Source organism: Danio rerio, chromosome 2 (assembly GCF_049306965.1).
Source record: "Danio rerio strain Tuebingen ecotype United States chromosome 2, GRCz12tu, whole genome shotgun sequence".
NCBI lineage: Eukaryota > Metazoa > Chordata > Actinopteri > Cypriniformes > Danionidae > Danio > Danio rerio.
Window position 1 is genome coordinate 5,064,572 of NC_133177.1, and position 20,429 is coordinate 5,085,000.

The 20,429-nt window shown below is 37.4% G+C and overlaps 1 protein-coding gene and 1 long non-coding RNA gene across 17 annotated transcripts in view; one reads left to right on the forward strand and one right to left on the reverse strand.

Annotated features, from left to right (window-relative positions):
- tnk2b (tyrosine kinase, non-receptor, 2b) overlaps nucleotides 1-20,429 on the reverse strand; it is a 110,675-nt gene that overhangs the window by 46,934 nt on the left and 43,312 nt on the right. For 6 of the 16 annotated variants that reach the window (XM_068224304.2, XM_073918197.1, XM_021480555.3 and 3 more), the window contains 2 exons: nucleotides 3,911-4,088; nucleotides 603-673 (listed from right to left, as the gene is read on the reverse strand). In XM_068224304.2, coding sequence (XP_068080405.1) covers nucleotides 603-673; nucleotides 3,911-4,073 — 234 coding nt within the window. In that variant the 5' untranslated portion in view covers nucleotides 4,074-4,088. Of the gene's footprint in view, nucleotides 1-602; nucleotides 674-3,896; nucleotides 4,089-11,725; nucleotides 12,439-20,429 lie in introns of those variants that run through there. The other 10 variants (XM_073918240.1, XM_073918203.1, XM_073918243.1 and 7 more) reach the window with 4 other exon arrangements.
- Nucleotides 11,965-20,429, forward strand: part of LOC137487665 (uncharacterized) — a 46,124-nt gene continuing 37,659 nt past the window's right edge. The window contains exons 1-2 of the long non-coding RNA XR_011006324.2: nucleotides 11,965-12,338; nucleotides 12,465-12,576. This is a non-coding gene — a long non-coding RNA (uncharacterized lncRNA). The remainder of the gene's footprint in view (nucleotides 12,339-12,464; nucleotides 12,577-20,429) is intronic.

Consider the following 20,429-nt stretch of genomic DNA (forward strand, 5'->3'; position numbering starts at 1 on the left):
ATTGTATTGGGGGGGTGGTTGCAGATTTAAATTGGAAATCTGAAAAAAATAAATCTGAGTGCCCTTATTTAAAAAGTGTAAATCAAAATTGGCCAAGAAAATTGCAATCAGTGCCTCTAGTCAAAATAAAATCAAGGAAAATACAATTTCTCCACCTAAAAACCCTTTAACAGTTAACAAAAATTGACAAATATAAGAGTAAGAGCTCATAAACCTTTTTTAATTATTAAAAAAGTTACATTTTAACACCAGATGAGCAATTTATTAAATGTTTGTCTTCATGTAAAGTCAGTTATCTTCATATTTTTATATTTTCTCACCGTAATTTGATAAAAAAAAAAGACCCCAAGCAGACTACAGTACAAAATGATGAAAGGTTGCAGTCAACTGCTTTAAATGTTAGTCTTTGATTTATTCTTTTAAAAGTTCAGAAAGACACTTAAAAGATTCTTTGAAGACACTTAAAAGCTCTTGAACTCGATGAAAGAAGCAAAGCAAAGGCTGTCTCTATGAGCACAGATCCGTGTCTGTGTGTGGGACTTGACCCTGGACTGGAAGTCTCATTAATCTGTCAGAGAGTTTGAGGAAGACTGATGACGTACCTTGCTCATCCATGATTTTCGTTTGCACATAGTTTTTCTCCTCTTCACTGCTTCCCACAGCCGTCTTTGACCTGTTCAAGTAAATAAAAGAGAAAACGATTTAACCTAAGGGAAGTAACGGTATGAACATTTCATATTACAATTAGGGCTGCAAAATACATCTCAAAGTTATTGTTATCGTGATAATGGCATATCCAATATACTGATCGCAGACATCTGTGATCAAAATGTTAATTTAACCAATTACATGTGGCCTTACTATCTTTATCCCCGCCTCCCCAGAAGTTGCTGTTCTGCTATTGGCTGGAGCAGGCCAAAGCTGAACCTAGAGCTGAAAAAAACACTTATGGCAGGACATGACAACAGCCAGTCCGAGTCAAATCATTCAAACCTCATTCATGGAGTTTTAAAGAATAAATGTTTGCACCTTGACACAGTGTTGTTGTTTTTTTGTCTGAATTACAATTAATTAGATCTAAAAAAAAATTAAAAAAACATTATACTTGTTTATTTTAATATAACAACAATTAACTTACCATTTCTCTAGGGAAACGCAAAAATTAACGTTTCGTAATACTCAACAATAATATTGCAAAGTGCATATTTTTTCCAGTATCATCAAGCTCCTAATTACAATTATAGTGTCCAAAGTTATTAATATTGTCATGGGTTTGTGAAAATAAGCTGTAACTGGTCAGAAATTAACGTACACAGACACTTAAGGCATTCCAAGAAACTTTGTATCTTGAAAATGAACAAATAACATACTTACTGCAGCCTAATGCAACACTTTGGATTTGTTGACTTATGTTTATAATAGTTTTTATGTACATAATTTTTTTAAAGCTATAAATGTTGCTTTTTTTTTACAAAATTGCTCAAAAGTGCTTTATAAAAGCAAAAAAGGGTTGTGCGATTTGACAAAAAATACCTAAATGCATATTTTCTTACTGATATTATGATTTTTTTACAATATAATTTTTAAATTTAACTTTTAGTAGTGTACAGGAAATACTTTAAATTAAAGGAACACAATATACTTACGTGCATAACTGTATATTGGGCAATAAAAAAAAATATCGCCGTTAATAAATTCTCAAAGCTGGCTTGTAAGCTGGGTCTGTTCTCCGTAAGCTATGATGACTTTTATCTTGATATTTTAGCACGGATGTATACCTGACCGAATTGCACTATAGGTGGCGAGAATGAGTCTTCAAACCTGTGTGTATTCCTACTGGGAAATTACCACATCAAACGTCACGTGCTAACATGGATGTTGTTCACTAGAGTGAATTTGATTAATGTTAGATCCACATCTAACTATCAGGCACTTGTAGAGCTTATGCGTTCAAGTAAAACATAAACAAAACGTAGCGGGTGCTTTTTAAAATGAATGACAGTGAATGAAAGTCAAACCGGTGAGCGTCTGACAAAAAAGTGCCCTTCTGAATCAAATCAGCGGGATGCCCTTTGGATCTTTTACTTACTTCGTAAACACTACTGACTACGTTTACTTGGACATCTGTAATTTAGTTATTAGCCTTAATAGACAATAATATAATTAAGGTGTTTACGTGAAGTGCTTTCATGTAAGAGTTTCCTGTCATTTTGGGTGACTTTAACTGCAGTTCGCCACTTTAACTCATAACAATTTCATTCATGGTCTGAGACAAACTGGGGTATTAGACGCAAATAAAGAGTAAGGACTGGTGAGAGTGTTATGGAATTTAATAACACGCCGAATGGAAAGGTGAACAAACATCGCTGTTTTGACCTTATGTAGGCCTACAGTTTAAAATTCATGTTTAACTGAATAAACAGTTAGTAAACAGAGGTACATCTTATTGAACATCATTTATTTTCATCACCAATTATCATAGTAGATCAGTTTCTCAAGCAGTTTGTGATGCATTTTGGAAACAGGAGATGAGCCCCTGGTCTAATGTGACACCTGGCTTGAGAAACCCGTTCTCAAAGACTTATTTTAGTCATTATTCGGGTAGCACACATATCCTGAATGCCTTTGGCAGAATTCAATTGAGCCATTTTAACCGAGATAAATCTCACTGTAATCTTGAAATTAATCTAGATTCATCTAGATTAATCTATGCCCATCTATAATTCTATATATACATTTGTTAACTTCTATATAATCTATATATAAAATAGTTAATGTTGATAGAAGACCAATTAACAAACAAGATGAAACAGACGATGAAAAAAATGATAGAAAAAATGGTGTATGTGCCAATAAAGACGGTCAATAATCAGGTCAGCTAAACAAAAATGACATCAGCAGAGTTCACACTTCAGTTGTCACACAAAGGCTCAATGCTGAGTGTGGACCGACACACTGATTAGATCTGGCTGACACTCAATGCTTGTGCTGGCTTCACCAGAGGAAAAGAAATCCCTGCTCTTCACAGAGAAGTCTCAATACTCCACACTCATCCCGCATATGTGTTTTCTCTATTTACTCTTCATTTAGATCCCCATTAGATCTTAATTAGAGATCCCCAAGACAACAAAATCCCAAAGAAACAAACAAATACACAATTATATATACAGTTAAAGTCAAACTTATTAGCCCTCCTGTGATTTTTTTTTTCTTTTTAAATATTTCCCAAATGATGTTTAACAGAGCAAGGAATTTTTCACAGTATTTCCTATAATGTTTTTTCTTCTGGAGATAGTCTTATTTGTTTTATTTTCGCAAAAATAAAAGCAGTTTTTAATTATATTGATACTATTTTAAGGTCAATATTATTAGCGCCCTTGTTGCGTGTAGCGTTCACTCCTGCCCTTAATAATTACTTCCAATTGATCGTGTTTGTCTTTTTCCCGTTTCAGTTTTCTATTGGTTGATCTGATGGCGTCAGGCCTTTAAAACAAACGGAAGCAGACTTCTACCCGTTCCTCATTTCTCCACGCCACCACAGTTATTGACGGCTTTATTGTTGTATTCTCCTTTATGCTTTCCTTTTGATATTTGTTTGGAGTGGGGAGCTCCAACCTGCCTTAGGTTTGTTTGGTTGTTCTTTATTATGTTGTTGGACTCCCCATCTCTTGTCAATTTGGATTGTTTTGCTGGTTAATAAATAATTTAGCTGGAGCACTTTGGTCGTTGTTTATTTATGTTACGTTGACTTTGAGTCAAGAGTCATATTTAAGTAAGGAACCGTAACAGCCCTTAAGCAATATTTGTTTTCAATTGTCTCCAGAACAAACCATCATTATACATTATACTTGCCTAATTACCCTAACTAATAAGTGATTATTATGTTTGATGAACACCTTAGTTAACTCACCAGGCCGGCCCATGCCGATCTTCTCCAGGTCCTCATTCTTGACGTAGTCAAAGTGTGAGAGTCGTGTAATGTTGAGCTCATCTCGGATGCGCAGGAAGTACTGCTGCAGTTGCACTTCCATTAGCAGCTCCAGCAGCCACTCGGTGCCCTCTTCACACTGCATACTGCTGCCCAGCTTCTGCAGACAAACATACACACGCCAGTCACCTCCAGAGCTCTTTATTTGCATGGACAACACTAATCTAATTATTTACCTTATTCTGAACGAGACGATATTAGAATAGTTTTTTTTTACTATTACTTCTGTGTGTCTGTTTGACATGTATTCATTCATTTTTTCATTTTCTTGTCGGCTTAGTCCCTTTATTAATCCGGGGTCGCCACAGCGGAATGAACCGCCAACTCATCCAGCAAGTTTTTACGCAGCCGATGCCCTTCCAGCCGCAACCCATCACTAGAACATCCACAAACACAGTCACACACACACTCATACACTACGGACAATTTAGCCTACCCAGTTCACCTGTACCGCATGTCTTTGGACTGTGGGGGAAACCGGAGAACCCAGAGGTAACCCACGCAAACGCAGGGAGAGCATGTAAACTCCACACAGAAACGCCAACTGAGCCGAGGATCGAGCCAACGACCCAGCGACATTCTTGCTGTGAGGCGAACGTGCTACCCACTCCGTCACTGCGTCACCCTGACATGTAATAGTAACATGTAATCAATAGCACTTAATTTCACTGTAAAAAATACAGGGTTCCACACAATTCATTCATGTTGTCCCAACACAAACTGATTAAGTTGACTTAACAAATTGAAGTGGATTGAACATAAAACAATTAAGTTGTCCAAAAAAAAATCTCTCAAGAGTTGTGTTGATTCAGCTCAAATGTAGTTTGTTAAACAAGCAGCAAAGATAATTTGCACATGATGAAGTTCTTTCCTATGGAGACCTGGAAGGGACGTGATGGTGGAGAAAAAAAAATGGGTGGAAGGGAAAAAAAACTGAGTGATAGGTAAACATATTTTTGAACGTTTTTGCGTTCCCTGGCAAATGTTTTGCGTTTCTTTGCAAAACTGTTGTTGGACAAACACTTCACTTCATACATGACAACCTTGTTTTTGCCGGGATTGTCCCATATTTTACTATTATATCCTATTATTAGGTATTTTCCCATATTACTCACATAGTTGTAATCTTGAACGCATGTTGACATTAATATAAAAATGTCTGAATTCACTTTCTTTCTACTAAAGTGACACCTCTGTTATTAAACAAGTAAAGAGCAGTAACTGAATCCCTTTGCTTGATAACAGAGGTGTCACTTACCACTGATAGATAACAAAAGCATACTTTAACTGTTTGTGCTCATTTAAGAGGAAATTAGTTGTGCTCATGTACATTTTATGAAACTTCAAGTCCAAATGACAAATCCTTGCTCAAAAGCCATGCGATTTTTGTACACTGCCGTGTGTAAATCTTGTCACAAAATGCAGTGAAATGTCCTAGACTATGGTAATTATTTAGCAAATACATTCTTTATAAGCTTTCCATTGAAAAAACAACTATCTGCAATGAATGCTTAAGGGTTATATCTTTAAACTGATGTACAGTTTTTTAAGATTACTCATTTTCATTTTGGTGTAATCTATTCATAAACATTGACATGTGGAAAAAACAGCACCCTAGTGCGTCTGTGTCTGTGTTTACGTCCTCTATCCTTTAGTCAGATAAAGTTAATCACAAATCTCTGTTTACATTGCAGATTTGTAATGACTAGTGTCTTCATTTTAGAATACTGTTATCCATGTAAATATACTGATTAACCCATACAAACCCCCAAAAGCAAACATACAAAACATCTCCTAACCAGCAGCCTAAAAAAATCAAAGCTAGTGTCCATGTAGACATCAACAAGCGTGATTGAGCATTTAACGTATTATTAAAAGTGATTCGGTTTGGAGAACGCTGCAACAACAGCACATGAATAAAGAAATAAAATACAGGCAGGATTTCACTGTTCAACTGTGGTACACATCTGGTGAGCGCGCACACACCAATGAACATGCACACCTGAACTTCATAAAACCCAGCTGGCATTGGCGTGGGCCAAGGGCACATCTGCTGAGCCACTCTCGAATCTATGTTAGTACTCCTAAAACAGAACACCTCCACATGTAACCAGGCCTTACCTTTCAACAGCATCTCCAACTCTACTTCTAACCTGATTAAAAAAGTCTTTACATATCCATAAAAATCACAAGCACTCAGTTTCATCATCACCTTTCAAACACCGGACATCCACGGCCCCTTTAAGCTTCTGTTCAGTAACAAGAGGAACTGATGAATGGAGTAGCATAACAGATGGAAGAACACTGGCAGTGGTGCATAGAAGCTCTGGGACAAATAAAAAGTGTGCTACTGTTTCCTAGGTCTGCCGTTGTGCTTGTTTTCTGGGGTGTTTTTTTTTCTGCTGCAGCGTATTGCACATCAGCTGCTTTCAATTTTCAATCTCTCCCTCCCCCGCACTCCTTCATACTGGTGTTCTTTCTATGACACACTTGCTTTCTCTGGAGGACTTCTGGTCAGTCACTTGTTAACAGCATTAAGGCAAGACGGGGTGGGGAGTGTGGTGAGCGACCAATAATGCTGCAATCAGAGAGACTGAAGTATTTCCTGGCCCTTAAATGACACTTTATGTTTGAATGCTTTCGTTTTAGACATTCTAATCTCGACTTTTTTTTTAAATATGTGACTCTGGACCACAACACTAAACAAAATGTCAGTTTTTGGAGATTTATATAAAATCACCAGCAGGACAATAATCCATGGCTCACCAGCAAGTCCACTTTTAAATGGCTAAAGAAAAACTAAATAAAGATTTTGTAGTGGCCTAGTCAAAGTCCTGACCTGAATCCAATTGAGATGCTGTGGCATGACCTTAAAAAAGGCGACTCATGTTTGAAAGCTTTCCAATATGGCTGAATTACAACAGTTCTGAAGAGATGAGTGGGCCAAAATCCCCCCACAGTGCTGTAACAGACTCATTGTAAGTTGTCGAATACGCTTGATCGCAGTTGTTGCTGGCCTAACCAGTTACTAGGTTTAGGGGGCTTTTTTTTTGTATTTAAATAATGATGTAATAATGATGAATGTTTAGATTTGATTATCATATTTTTTGAGTTTGAGGTTTACGGTCTTATTATTATTGACATCTTACAGATGTTGATCTACCTTAAAGTTTGCTTTGATTGTTCAGCATTTACACTTTATCATTGCACACGCTTTGTAAAATTTTAGTTATCAACTTTAAGAGTCTCTTTAACACTTATGTTTATTTTATTATAAGCCATAAGGGTAACACTTTATAATAACTACACACTAGGAATCATTTACTAAGCATCAGCATCTAGTGAGTTCATTATTTGTTAAGCATTAACTCTACATTAATAAGCGTTAGTAAGCAGTTTATAACTGCAGCTACAAATGCTCTATTCTTGAATTATTAGCATCTATATAATGTGCTTAATAATTGTATTTTCAAATTTAGTTAATGATTTATTTTTCATTACTAAATTAAGTATCGCATTATTTACAAACCATTTGTATTTAAGAGTAGTTGAGGGTTTTAGGATCATTTAGAATGAGTTAGTAAATGATTAATAAACTATTGAAATCAATGTTTATGTCTTCTTATTCAGGCATATATTAATAGTTAACTAATATGTTAATAAATGCTGTATTAACTCAATTTCACACAGTTTTTTGACCTAATCTAAAGTGAGGACTATTTATGCTTCATAAACACTTTATAAATGATAAAAAAAGGTTCAGAATCAAATGAACAATAATCTTTGCAATCTTATCTAAAAAGTGAAATTACTGTAAAGTTTTATATATATATATAATATATATATATAATATATATATATATATATATATATATATATATATAATATATATATATATATATATATATATATATATATATATATATATATATATATATATATATATATATATATATATATATATATATACATACATATTAATTTCTAGCCTACATGATGATTTAAAAACCACTGCCTTACTTTGTTCATCTCGGGAGGCTTTTTCAGTTCATACAATTTGCTTTTGTATAATGTTATTATTATTAGCTGTATTATTTATTATATCCATATTTATATTTGTTTTATTAAAAACAAGCTTAGATTTGTCCACCTGTCAGGTTTTAGACCATATGGGGCATGGCAGGTGTATTTGGAAATAACTCAGTATTTTGACCACACTTCATTATTATTGTTCATTTATTCGTTTGCTAGAAATTAGAACTGAATTTAGAAATAGTTTTGAAACAAATCTTTGCGCTTAACAAACGAAATTAATTATTTATAGGCTAATTGATGTCTGTGTGTAAAGGTTTCCCTATCCACGAGAGCAAAAGCGAAGGTGAACTTACTTTGTCAAAATGCGCTTATGGCACGACGCAGTTGGCTCTTAAAAAGAATGGGAGATGAGGCTCTAATTGGTTTATTCTCAAAACACACCTATAACTCATTAAGAAAATAAACTCAACCCTTTTAGACCATGCACCATGGCGCAAAGCGGATTTTTTCCGTCCTTAAATTAGCAAAAATGCGTTCTGACATGCCCTGAAAGCGTTTGCGCCCTGCGTTTTGCGCTCTGCGCATGGACCGTCAAAATAGAGCCCGAGATATTATATCGTTTTTGACTATTAAAACTATCTGTCTTAGTAATGCTGGTAAAATTAAATTAAAGTGTTTAAATAAATGACAAATCCAATTATTGCTAAAAGGATTGTAGAAAAATGTTGAGTAATTATCGATACCGAATGATATGAAGCATTATATTTTTTTTGTTGTATCGCCCAGGCCTACTGCATAAGTCATATCAACATTTACTGAAAGGCACCAAAGACAAGTCAAATGAAATTACATTACTGTGAGTGTATAACAGACCAAGTTTGGCTTTATTCTACACTGTTTATTCAGTCACTGGCTTACAGTCAACCAAGTTGTCAACTTGTTAAATAAGAGGTTGTTTGCACTGAATATGTCTTTATGTTCTGTCAGGGCCCTTTTATAAATAGTTGATCTATGTGCAGACAGAAATCTCCAGATGTTTCTTATTCTCGAGAGTGGCAGAAACTTAAGATATAACATAACATATGTATGTATATAACAGAAGCTTAAGATATGTATAACTAGAGGTTGCGAAGTCAACAGGTTTCTCAGACGAGAGTTAGAAAGATTCGAGAGCATAGAGAGTCTTTTGTGCTCAAGGTGCTTCCTGTGTCGACTCATAAAAAGCCGTGGGTCAGAGGGGTCAAGACCCTTTTGATATAATCATCAATATCTTTCAGAGTACAGTCACACAGTAAAAGTTTTCCTTTTGCAAAGAAACTTTCCGAAGACATCTGTTTCTTGCTCGTTTTGCTAGCTTGAGGTCTAAATTTTGGCACTCAAGTGACAGAGATGCAAGTAAGAGAATATGGTCATTTTTCTAAATAAATGATTTGTCAAATTAAAAGATAGTTCAGACTCGGATAAAAAATAAAACCTGTGTAAACACAGAACACCTAAAACACTGCAGTGCTTTTTAATTTCCTACATAAATAAAACTTGAATCAGTTGCAGCAATGTTTTGCCTGCTTGAAATCCTCTAAGAAAATGGTTGATGGTCACCTAGCAGTGATAAAAAGGTTGGGGGACCAAGATGCTTGCTGAATAGAACATAATTGCCAAACAAACATTCCTGACACACCTGACCGCTGCAACGTACAGTATATGCTCCGTGAGTACTCTTAAAACAGAAGCTGTAAAGTTAGGCAATGCAAAGATTTGCTGAATTGCTGGCGTCAGACTCTAGTAGTGAACTGCTTGTTCAAACTACTTATTTAAAATGAGCTGAATCAACAGTTACGACTTAAGTGTTTTATGTTCAATCCACTTAAATTAAAAATCAAAATCAAATGATCGAAACAGATTCTGCAGTTTTTGTGCAAGCAGGTATTTTACAGTGCTTTAGAAATATTTGATTTACTAAAGTCACACAAGTGCCAATTTCACATCTGTCACATCTATAACCAAGCTTTTCCCCTGATAAATGCAAAAATGTCAAATAAAATAAAATGAGTCATGTTGGTTCTATAGAGAGATAGCTTCTTTTGATTAGCATAATTTATTTGGGGTTGTGCAGTTTAATTCACAGAATTCCTACAAAGTATGTTGTAGAGCAGGGATGTCAAACTCAATTCCTGGAGGGCCGCAGCTCTGCACAGTTTAGTTCCAACCCTGCTTCAACACACTTACCTGTAGGATTCAAACAAGCCTGAATTACTCATTTAGTTTGATTATGTATGTTTAATTAGGGTTGAAACTAAACTGTGCAGTGCTGCGGCCTTCCAGAAATTGAGTTTGACATCCCTGTTGTAGACTGTAAACCTCCAGACTATTTTTGGTCACATCCATAACGCTTTTTTATTTCCCTCATTTAAAACCTAAAAGTTGTTTACAGATTGATCTTTTTATGATCCCATAACTATGTGGTTAGTAGTTTTGGAAAATGTAAACAGATGTTTCAATATGATGTCAACATATCCTGTACTTTCTCTGTGAATTTATGCTTTGAGATTGTACTGCAAATGTCACATCCATAATGCTGGAATTGCTTTGACGCAAGTTTAATAGTGATGGGTTGTTCATGAACGATTCGTTCATTTTGAACGAATCTTCAATATGACTCGGGAACTACGAGTCCTTTAAGGGAATGATTCATCCGCGCGTGCGCACATTTGTGCAGGTGGTATCGTTCATTTCAAGTCTTTTGAGTCGTTCATCGCGGAAAGGCAGAAGCCAATCATATGCGTTTAGAGCCGGGAAAAGAATTGATCCGTTCACCTCTCGAGTCCACAATCGGGTCTGAGTCATTCGTTCATCACGGGCCAATCATATGCATTTAGAGACGGAAAAAGAATTGATCCGTTCACCTCTCGAGTCCTCAATCAGGTCTGAGTCATCCGTTCATCACGGGCCAATCATATGCGTTTAGAGCTGGAAAAAGAATTGAACCGTTCATTTCTCGAGTCCTCGGGTTTGAGTCATTCTGTCACGTAATGAACGAACGACTCAAGAACTAGAAGTCTCGAAAGGTGAACTAATTATTATGGCTCCTATTGGCTCAGACTGAGCACATTGGTTAAAATTATATGTGACTGTCAGTGTAACGTGAACGAACCACTGACATTTGAAGACATGAAGAGGTGAACTGAGCAAAGAGACAACAATACCTTCATAAACAAAAGAGCAGGTAAACACTGAATTATTATTTTCTCCTTCTTATAGTATTCTATTTATGACTTATTTGTCATGTGATCAACTTTTAGGCTAGTTGTAGATGTGTTTGGAAGCAATTCGTAACATTTTAATATTATTTTGGCAAATTGAACCAAATGAACGAAATGACTCAAAAAAAGATTCGTTCATCTCGATGAACGAGACTCAAAGATCCGAGTCACTAAAATGATCCAAACTTCCCATCACTAAAGTTTAATCGATTTGTGTTGGGACAACATAAGGGAACTGTGTAATACCCAGCATTTTCTACAGTGCATGGTCTGTTGACATCAATGTACACAGCTAAGCTTTGACACGTGTAAAGGTATGGTGTAATTTCACACCAACACAGAATCCTACATGAACCAGCACACACACACACATACACTCATGCACGTGTCAGTCCTCATATTGAAAGCATGCTCTGCACAAGCGAATCAAAACCAGACTTACTCTGTACACATGGAAGTGAGCAAGAAATGGGAACGACTTTTTGAGCTTGTCAAAACGACGCATCTTGAGTTTGGAAAATATCCCCAAAAAGTGCTCAGTCGAAGTTTCTGAAACTCCTTAGCTGGAAAACAGAGTTCGAGACGACTCCAAACCGAAGGTCTCTCAGTTGTAAGGTCTCCTGAAGTTGCGCAGCCCACATACTACATTCCATCCCTTGGCAATCCACATTAAGCTCCTTTAATCAAAGCTCAGCGCTAGCATGGAGAAAGAACGTGTGTATGCGGGGGAACAGCGTGGGCCAAGGCAAGAAAACACCACAGCGCCAAAGAGAGAGAGAGAGAGGGGTCTGCCAAAGGGAACTGTTCACTTGGCAGCTAAGTCAGAACATCCCAAAACAAAGTTCACACCGCGGGCTCTGGAGACTGACAGAGAATCGCAAAGATTATAAGGTGACGTCCTCATTGCACCACGTCTGGAAAGATGTACTTGACTTGTTGTTCATTCCTCTGTTCATCCAGCTATTAATAGGACGGTTCCTTCTATTCCCGAATCCCTCACTCAGATGACAGCAACGGTGGACGTGATAAAAGAATCGGAAAGATCTGCGCTTGAGGTCTGCATTAAAAGATTGTTTTCTTTTTGTCATAGTGAGTGTGTGTTTGTGTCAGCTCCGTCTATGACTCTCTCATTCTTTCTCTCTCTCGGCCGTGACTGTGTAATTCCTGCAACTCACAAACAGACGCTGGGGAAGTGCCCCTTCTATTTCCCTCCCTCCCTCTCTCCAGCGCTTGTGCCCGGGACAGAGACTCTATGGTATTCGGATGGAGGAGCATTTGATCGTGAGCCAAAAGGTCAGATTTAACTGCAGGATGGAGAGCTCGTTTCCTGTGTTCCTCCCATATGCTGGGCTCTTAACAAATCCCCCTCATGAGCACCAGCACCATATCCCCTCCTATCTCTGGCTCTCACCACATCTCTCTCTCTCTCTCTCTCTCTCTCTCAGTCTCGACTCCCACATGGTCTGACTTTTCTTCTTTATTTGGTTCGCTTGAAAAGTCGCTCTAAAAATGTTATCTCAACCTCTTGTAAACAAACGCGTTGAAAATGTTTCCCCTCCCCCCGCTTCCAATTTAAAAGGGACATTTTTGGCTTTCTTAGCCATAGCAGAAGAGAAATTCCAGCGTTATGGATGTGCAGTAAATACCAATGTTAACATTATATGTGGGCGAAACGGTGGCTCAGTGGTTAGCACTATCACCTCATAGCAAGAAGGCCACTGGTTCGAGCCTCAGCTGGGCCAGGTGGCATTTCTGTGTGGAGTTTGCATGTTCTCCAGGTGCTCTGGTTTCCCCTCACAGTCCTAACACATGCGCTACAGGTGAATTGAATAAACTAAATAGGCTGCATAAGGGTTTGTGTGAATGTAAGAGTGTATTGGTGTTTTTCAGTTCTGGGTTGCAGCTGGAAGCGCATCCGCTGTGAAAAACATATGCTGGATAAGTTGGCGGTTCATTCCGCTGTGGCGACCCCCTGATGAATAAAGACACTAAGCTAAAGGAAAGTGAATGAATGAATGGATGAATGAATGAACCCGATGAAATGAGTGTTTACAAGTGTTGAGTCCCGTGAAGGAGCTCCGGATAAAAACTGCTGTTTTGTGTTTACCTTATGATTAAAGTTGTTCCACGTCCGCCACTTCCCACCTCAAAATGAGCAAGTTTTAACCACTTGTACATTAATACAGCGTTCAGAAAAAAACAAAACACCAGGGAAGAAACTCGACACAGCTAGCGTTTCAGAAGTGTTATTGCAGAGCAACAGAAACAGCGTGCGGAAGTATAAATGCTCAACTACACACATTGCAAGCGCCATGGGTCACGCCAATCACTCGCTGCAGAAGTATAAACCAGGCCTAACGCATTACAAGTGACATGAATTACGTATATAATAATATTAATATGAATAAATAATATTACTTTTCAAGTAACATTACTTTAAAAATTAAGTAGAAATATTTGAGTTACTTTTTTTTTGGAAAATGTAATGTGACTATTTGGTTTAATTAATTTGCTTTTAAAAATAAATTGCTGAAATAAAATAGTCACTTGTAGTGTAACGGATCACAAATCTTATGGCTCGGACCACATCATGTTTTGTTTTTTGTCACGGATCGGGCCATTTTTTGCGCCAAAAAGGGGAGTGGACAATTGTAATTTGCTTTCCATTTATACAGAAACAGCACTGTAAGTTTCTTTACCCTTGTGCACTCTTCAAATTTACTACCCTTTTGTTATTTTCGGAATAAAACCTCCACTAAATTAAACTGCTGCAAAAATGCATCAGTTTATTTGTATTTTTTTTTTTTGCAGAAATCTGCTAATCAACCTCAGTCCTGATCAAAACTATTAAATAGTTTAGAGCAGTGGTTCTCAAACTGTGGTACGTGTACCACTAGTGGTACGCAGGCTTCCTTCTAGTGGTACGCAAAGGAATGAAATATGTCATGAACATGTTACACACATTTCAAAATTGATCAAAAATGACATATATAATATGTCATATATGACATATAGCCTATATTTCTGAGGTTATCTGCCACGTTTTTTAGCTGTGCAGAGTTGTAGCTGCTTTACTGGGCCTTGTGCTACTGTATTTCAATACTGCTCCTTTTGGTGGTACTTGGAGAGACAATTGCTTTCTGAGGTGGTACTTGATGAAAAACGTTTGAGAACCAATTGTTTAGAAAATGACAGGCTTTTGACTCTTTAATTGGAAAATTCATAAATGATGTCACTGATCTGGTGAAAAAAAAACACACAAATGACCTATTTTCAATAATAAACGTAATTGTGGACTGGATTTTGTCCCCTTTTATCACAGTCTTGTACATGATAAATAACAACATTGGCTTTGATAAATTGTTAGATTTTCATATTTTTTCCCTAATCTACTGTTGGTGGCTGTTTTTGCCCCATTTACTAAAAAATCATAATGTGATGCAAAGCATTTTGATAAAAACTTTATTTTTTTCATGGCGAGGTTGACATTTGCATGGAATTGTTCAGAATAAACATAGTTTTATTTGCTTCTCCTCAGCCTCACTCCCCAGTGATTCATCAAGACTAAACCAGATGTGCAGCATTTGGAGCGATAAACAAAATGTACAAATCTAAGTTGGGCTGTGTTTTGTTTTTTGATGAGCTGAGTAGGGACATCGGCTGTAACGCAAGGCCCTGTGTGTCATAAACAGTCTGACACAAAGAATTTCCAGCACCACTTCAAAACGAGCATCTAATGCTGCAGGAATGTTCTGGAGACTTATCGAAGAAGGGAGAGAATTAAAAAAAAAAAAACTGTGGTAATGCTAGAACAGCTGTAAGGGGAAAGTAAGGGTCTCTGGTGGAGATCAGACATTTGGCTGAACACTTAAACCAGCTGCAGACTCTGTAGGTGTCATTGTGTCTGCTTGAATTATTTTACAGAGGTTTTTCCCCATTGCCATAGTGACCTGTGACTTACTCATGGGGATTAAGGCAATATTTCTGTAGAGCTTGATGTCAAACATAGACATAGACATATGGCATAGACATTACGTGACCTTAGCATTTACTGATTTACAGATTTTATTCTTCATTTTTAACTTATTAAAACTGCCATAAAATGTGGTGAATTGAAGCATAAATGTGATTGCTTTGGCAAGAGAGACATGGGCAGGTCCATTTACCATATGTGACCCTTAACCACAAAACTAAAAGCCAAAAATTCATCCTAAGGGTCAAAGTTATTGATACACTGGTAAAAATGCCGGGTTTTCACAGAATTTATTTGTGTCGGGACAACATGAAGGAATTAAGTTGACTCATTCGTTTTTACAAATTTAAGTGGTTTGAACATGAAACAATTAAGTTGTCCCCAAAAAACTCAGAATGTTTGCAGTTTTGCACACTTTTATAATGCAAAACAGGGGCTCTTTAAGTGTCCTTACCTACTATTTATTTGCATCCAAAAATAAAATGTACTTTCTGAGTTCATACTGCATTGCAGAACACTTCTGGTGCTCTTGAGGTGGAATACAGGTATTGTTAGGGACAAGTTTGGTGGTTTGAGCAGGTTTTGAGTGTAGGGGGTGGTCAACAGTGTAATTAAAGTGTAACAATTGCAGATGTAATTACATGTATGTATTTAATCAATCATAAGTACAAGGTAAACACATGCATTTACACATTGAGTACATTTAAACATTCATTCATTTTTTTTCTTTCAGCTTAGTCTGCTTTGTCAGAGGTCGCCACGGCGGAATGAACCGCCAACTATTCCAGCATATGTTTTACGCAGCGGATGCCCTTCCAACCGCAATCCAATACTTGGAAACAACCAAACACTCTCACATTCACACACGCTCATTTCACATTGTAACAAATAATTAATCTCAGTGCAAGTACATATTAGTTAAGGTCACTTAATATAACGTGAGACCAAGCAATAATAAATAGATAAAATAACAGGGTGAGATCATCTGGGAACAGTTTCGACTGTGTGTGTTAGGCTACGTGACCTGTAGATAGCACTGACAACATTGCACATTGAGAGCGGATGAGTGAAGCTCACACTACACCTCTGTATGTTTCACCTCACAGAGAAGACAAATCCACCCACACTCTCAAGTCTGCCAACACGACTCAATGACAGACCCTGTCAAAACAGAACAAGTAGCCAAACCTGATTCGTGGATTCAGAGAGCCTTGCTTAAAGTCACAAGACATTAGAACTACTGTAATCCTCGTTCTTCTGAACTCAGTGTTTTTTTTACTGAAATATCTCTTGTAGTGGTCAGATAGATCATTAGTTTCCAAGCTACACTGCTCTGATGAACCACAAGAGGACAGCATTCACCCTCGCACAAGTGATTGTGAGCATTGGCAATTGACACCCCAGTGATGTCCACACTTTGGACCACAAAAAAACTCATAAATCAATCACATGTAGATAGGACAAGTTTAGATATACACTAAAGAAGAACGACACAGTGCAAAACCCTCAACATTTAATGCAGCACAGTAAAAAATGCTGAGTTCCCCACAATTCCTTCATGTTGTCCCGAAACAACTTAATTTAACTTAACCATTTTTACAAAATTAAATTAATTGACCAATCAAATTGTCCTCAAAAACCTTAAGAATTGTGTTGTTTTAGCAATTCGTTGCATATGGGACTATTCAGCCTGATCTCACGAGAAAACGTAAGTATTTTACGTTTTGGCAGTTTAGTGGCTAATTCGTATGAATTCGTACGAGTTCAGTCAAAGAAATTGTACGATTTTAAAAAGGAGGCGTGGCACCTAACCCCACCCCTAAACCCAACCGTCTTTGGGGGATGAGCAAATCGTACTAAAATGTACGAATTAGATCGTACAAATTCGTACGAATTAGCCACTAAATGAAAAAGTTATGAATTGCCGTGAGATTTTGTTGGACTATTAGGTGATTCGGGCCTATTGGCACAGAATTGTAGCTCAAATAAAACATATTTGCGACATCATCTGGCACTTTCAACGAGTATGTAAATAAACACCAATGCTCCGATTTTAACATGATTAAGACATTACTCTGATTAAGAGTACCATGTTTACTACCATGTAAACAGTGATTTTTGATTACTTTAAAGGACCACAGACACCTGCGTCACGAAATGCAGAGATTTTGTCTTTTTATTCAACATGCGGTATCAAATTCCATTAAAAGAGCACTCTTCCACCAGTCCTTACTTACATTTACATTTAGTCATTTAGCAGATGCTTTTATCCAAAGCAACTTACAAATGAGGACAAGGAAGCAATTTACACAACCAAGAGCAACAATGAATAAGTGCTATGGGCAAGTTTCAGATATGTAAAGTGTAAGAAGCAAAACATTAGTTTTTTTTTTTTTTTTGTAATACAGTTAGCGGTGGAGCCAGAGAGGCAAATGCAGATTAGGAAGGAAAGTGGAGACTAAATAGTTGAGTTTTTTGTCCTTTCTTGAAGACAGCGAGTGACTCTGTCATTCTGATGCAGTTTAGTTCACTCCACCAACTGGGCAGATTGACCGAGAGTTCGGGAAAGTGATTTCTTCCCTCTTTGGCATGGAACCACGAGGCGACGTTCATTCACTGAACACAAGTTTCTGGAGAGCACATAAATCAGCAGTAGTGAGAGCAGATAAGAAGGAGCAAAGCCAGAGGTGGGTTTGTAGGCAAACATCAGAGCTTTGAATTTGATGCGAGCAGCAACTGGCAGCCAGTGCAAACGGATGAGAGTGACGTGCTCTTTTAGGTTCATTAAAGACCACTCGTGCTGCTGCGTTCTGAAGCAGCTGAAGAGGTTTGATAGAGTTAGCTGGAAGCCCCGCTAGTAGAGAGTTGCAGTAGTCCAGTCTGGAGAGAACAAGAGCTTGAACAAGGAGTTGAGCTGCATGTTCAGGTAGAAAGGGTCGGACCTTTCTGATACTTAATGCTCGCATAAAAAACCTCAGTTTGTCATGGGGGCATAAATGAAATGCTCCTGAATGAAAGTGAAGCTGCAGTTAAAGTCGAAAAGTTAAAAATAAACGCCTGAATTAACATGAAACTGGAGGAAACATGGATAGCATGGTGACGCTATTACGTTAATGGATCTATGTACTATAACATGTAAGATTGTTCAGTATTTTGATGACAGGCCTTCACACAGGTTAGTAGTTAACTAATGTAACTTCATAATGCAAATCGTAAATTCATGCTGACCAACAAATTATCAAAGGAAATATATTAATGTAATTCAAATATATAAAATATGAATTGATGTTTACTTTAAACTTTTTGTTCTTTTAAAATTATTTTTTAAAAGATTTTGTCAAATGAAAGATTTTTCTAGAGTCATCCACCATAATTTTGTGGCTAAAAAGAATCGGTTCAGACACCATTTTGGCCCCATATCGTATTAAAAGTATCGATTCAGCACCGGTATCGAAATAACCCCAAACGATACCCAACCCTACTGTCCACCACATTCTGTCATTTATTGTATGCACTGTGTTTGTCATAAAATTATCTGCAGCTCAAACGACGGCATTCTGTATTTAGCTTTTGCTTGTACAGTGGCTCTGAACTATCAAAACATCTCTCAAAGCACTTTTTTGCATAAGCAAGGTCAAAATAAATTTTAACGTGCGTCAATTACAGACAAAAAGATATGCTTCAAAATCCTTACTTTCTAACCAACATCATTACTACAAAACGTAGATTACATTTTAGCAGTCTACCAACTAATGACAACATCAGCGATTTAAAGCCACGCGTGAACGCAGCTTATATGAGAGAGAAACTGCAGGATTTTTCTGCAGGAAATGTCAATTAATAGAAGGAGTGGCGTTTATTAAATACAAAGAGAATCCCATGGGGTAACAAAAGAAAAAGGAGAAAAACTGAAGGAGAAACAGTCAAAGGTCAGTAACCAAAGAGGAAAAGACAGAGAAACTGATGGCACGAGGTGTGAAGTCAGTTTCATTTCCGCAGGACTGAAACATCATCCGTGTCTCTCAAGGGGAGGATAAGGTCACAAGTGTGAGAAAGCCAAATACCACAATGATATTTTCCACAAACGTACCTAAATATCTAAAAAGGACCCTGTTAATGTGTATGTCACTGACTGCTTTATTTACATTATTTTATTTTAGCAGTGATGTGAAAATCTGAAGGTCAACCGTTTTAAAGTCTGCATGAACTGGAAGCTGCGACCATGTTTTTTGTGTGTGTGTGCGTTGTGACGCATTTACTAAAGAAATGGAATACTAGTTAAGAAAACAGTGGGCGTTGCTTGTTTTTTCACCTGCGAGCTGATTGGATGTAAAAAAGCAGGCATTTCATTCAGAAAGATCAGGAAAAGGGTTTTAGGAAAGATTTATTGCAACATAACAGACTCCTCCTTCTCACCGTTTCTGTTTGTTATCAAAACTGACAGATGGAGGGGCGTGTTTAAGTGTGTTAACCACGCCCTTTTCTTCAGACAGGTGTAATCACCACACCGAGTGCCAATCTTGGCAGCTAAGAACAAGAAACAATTCAAAAAGGCTACAATTGGAAAAATGTTGCTTAGTCTGATGAGTCTCGATTTCTGCTGCAACATTCGGATTGTAGGGTCATAACTTGGCATCAACAACATGCCTTGTATTAACGGTTGAGGCTGGTGGTGGTGGTGTAATGGTGTGGGGGATATTTTCTTGGCACACTTTTGGCCCAGTAGCAATTGAGCCTCGTGTCAACACCACAGCCTACCTGAGTATTGTTGTTGATCATGTCCATTCCTTTATGACCACAATGTACCCATCTTCTGATGACTACTTCCAGTAGTATAACGCACAGTGGCGTAGTGAACGGGCCCGCAGTGGCTTTCAAATCTGCAGCAACTGTGTGATGCTATCATGTCAATATGGAGCAAAATCTCTGAGGAATATTTCCAGTACCTTGTTGAATCTATGCCATGAAGGATTAAAGCAGTTGTGAAAGCAAAAAGGGGTCCAACCCGGTACTAATGAGGTGTACCTATTAAAGTGGCCAGCGCCTAATAACTTCTTCACATGCATAAAGTGGCTTAGCACAAACCAGAACAAAATGTACATGCTAACACAAATACCAGATGCTGTTGGTCAGACAAGTGAACAACAATTACAGTAGTACTTGGTGTCTATGC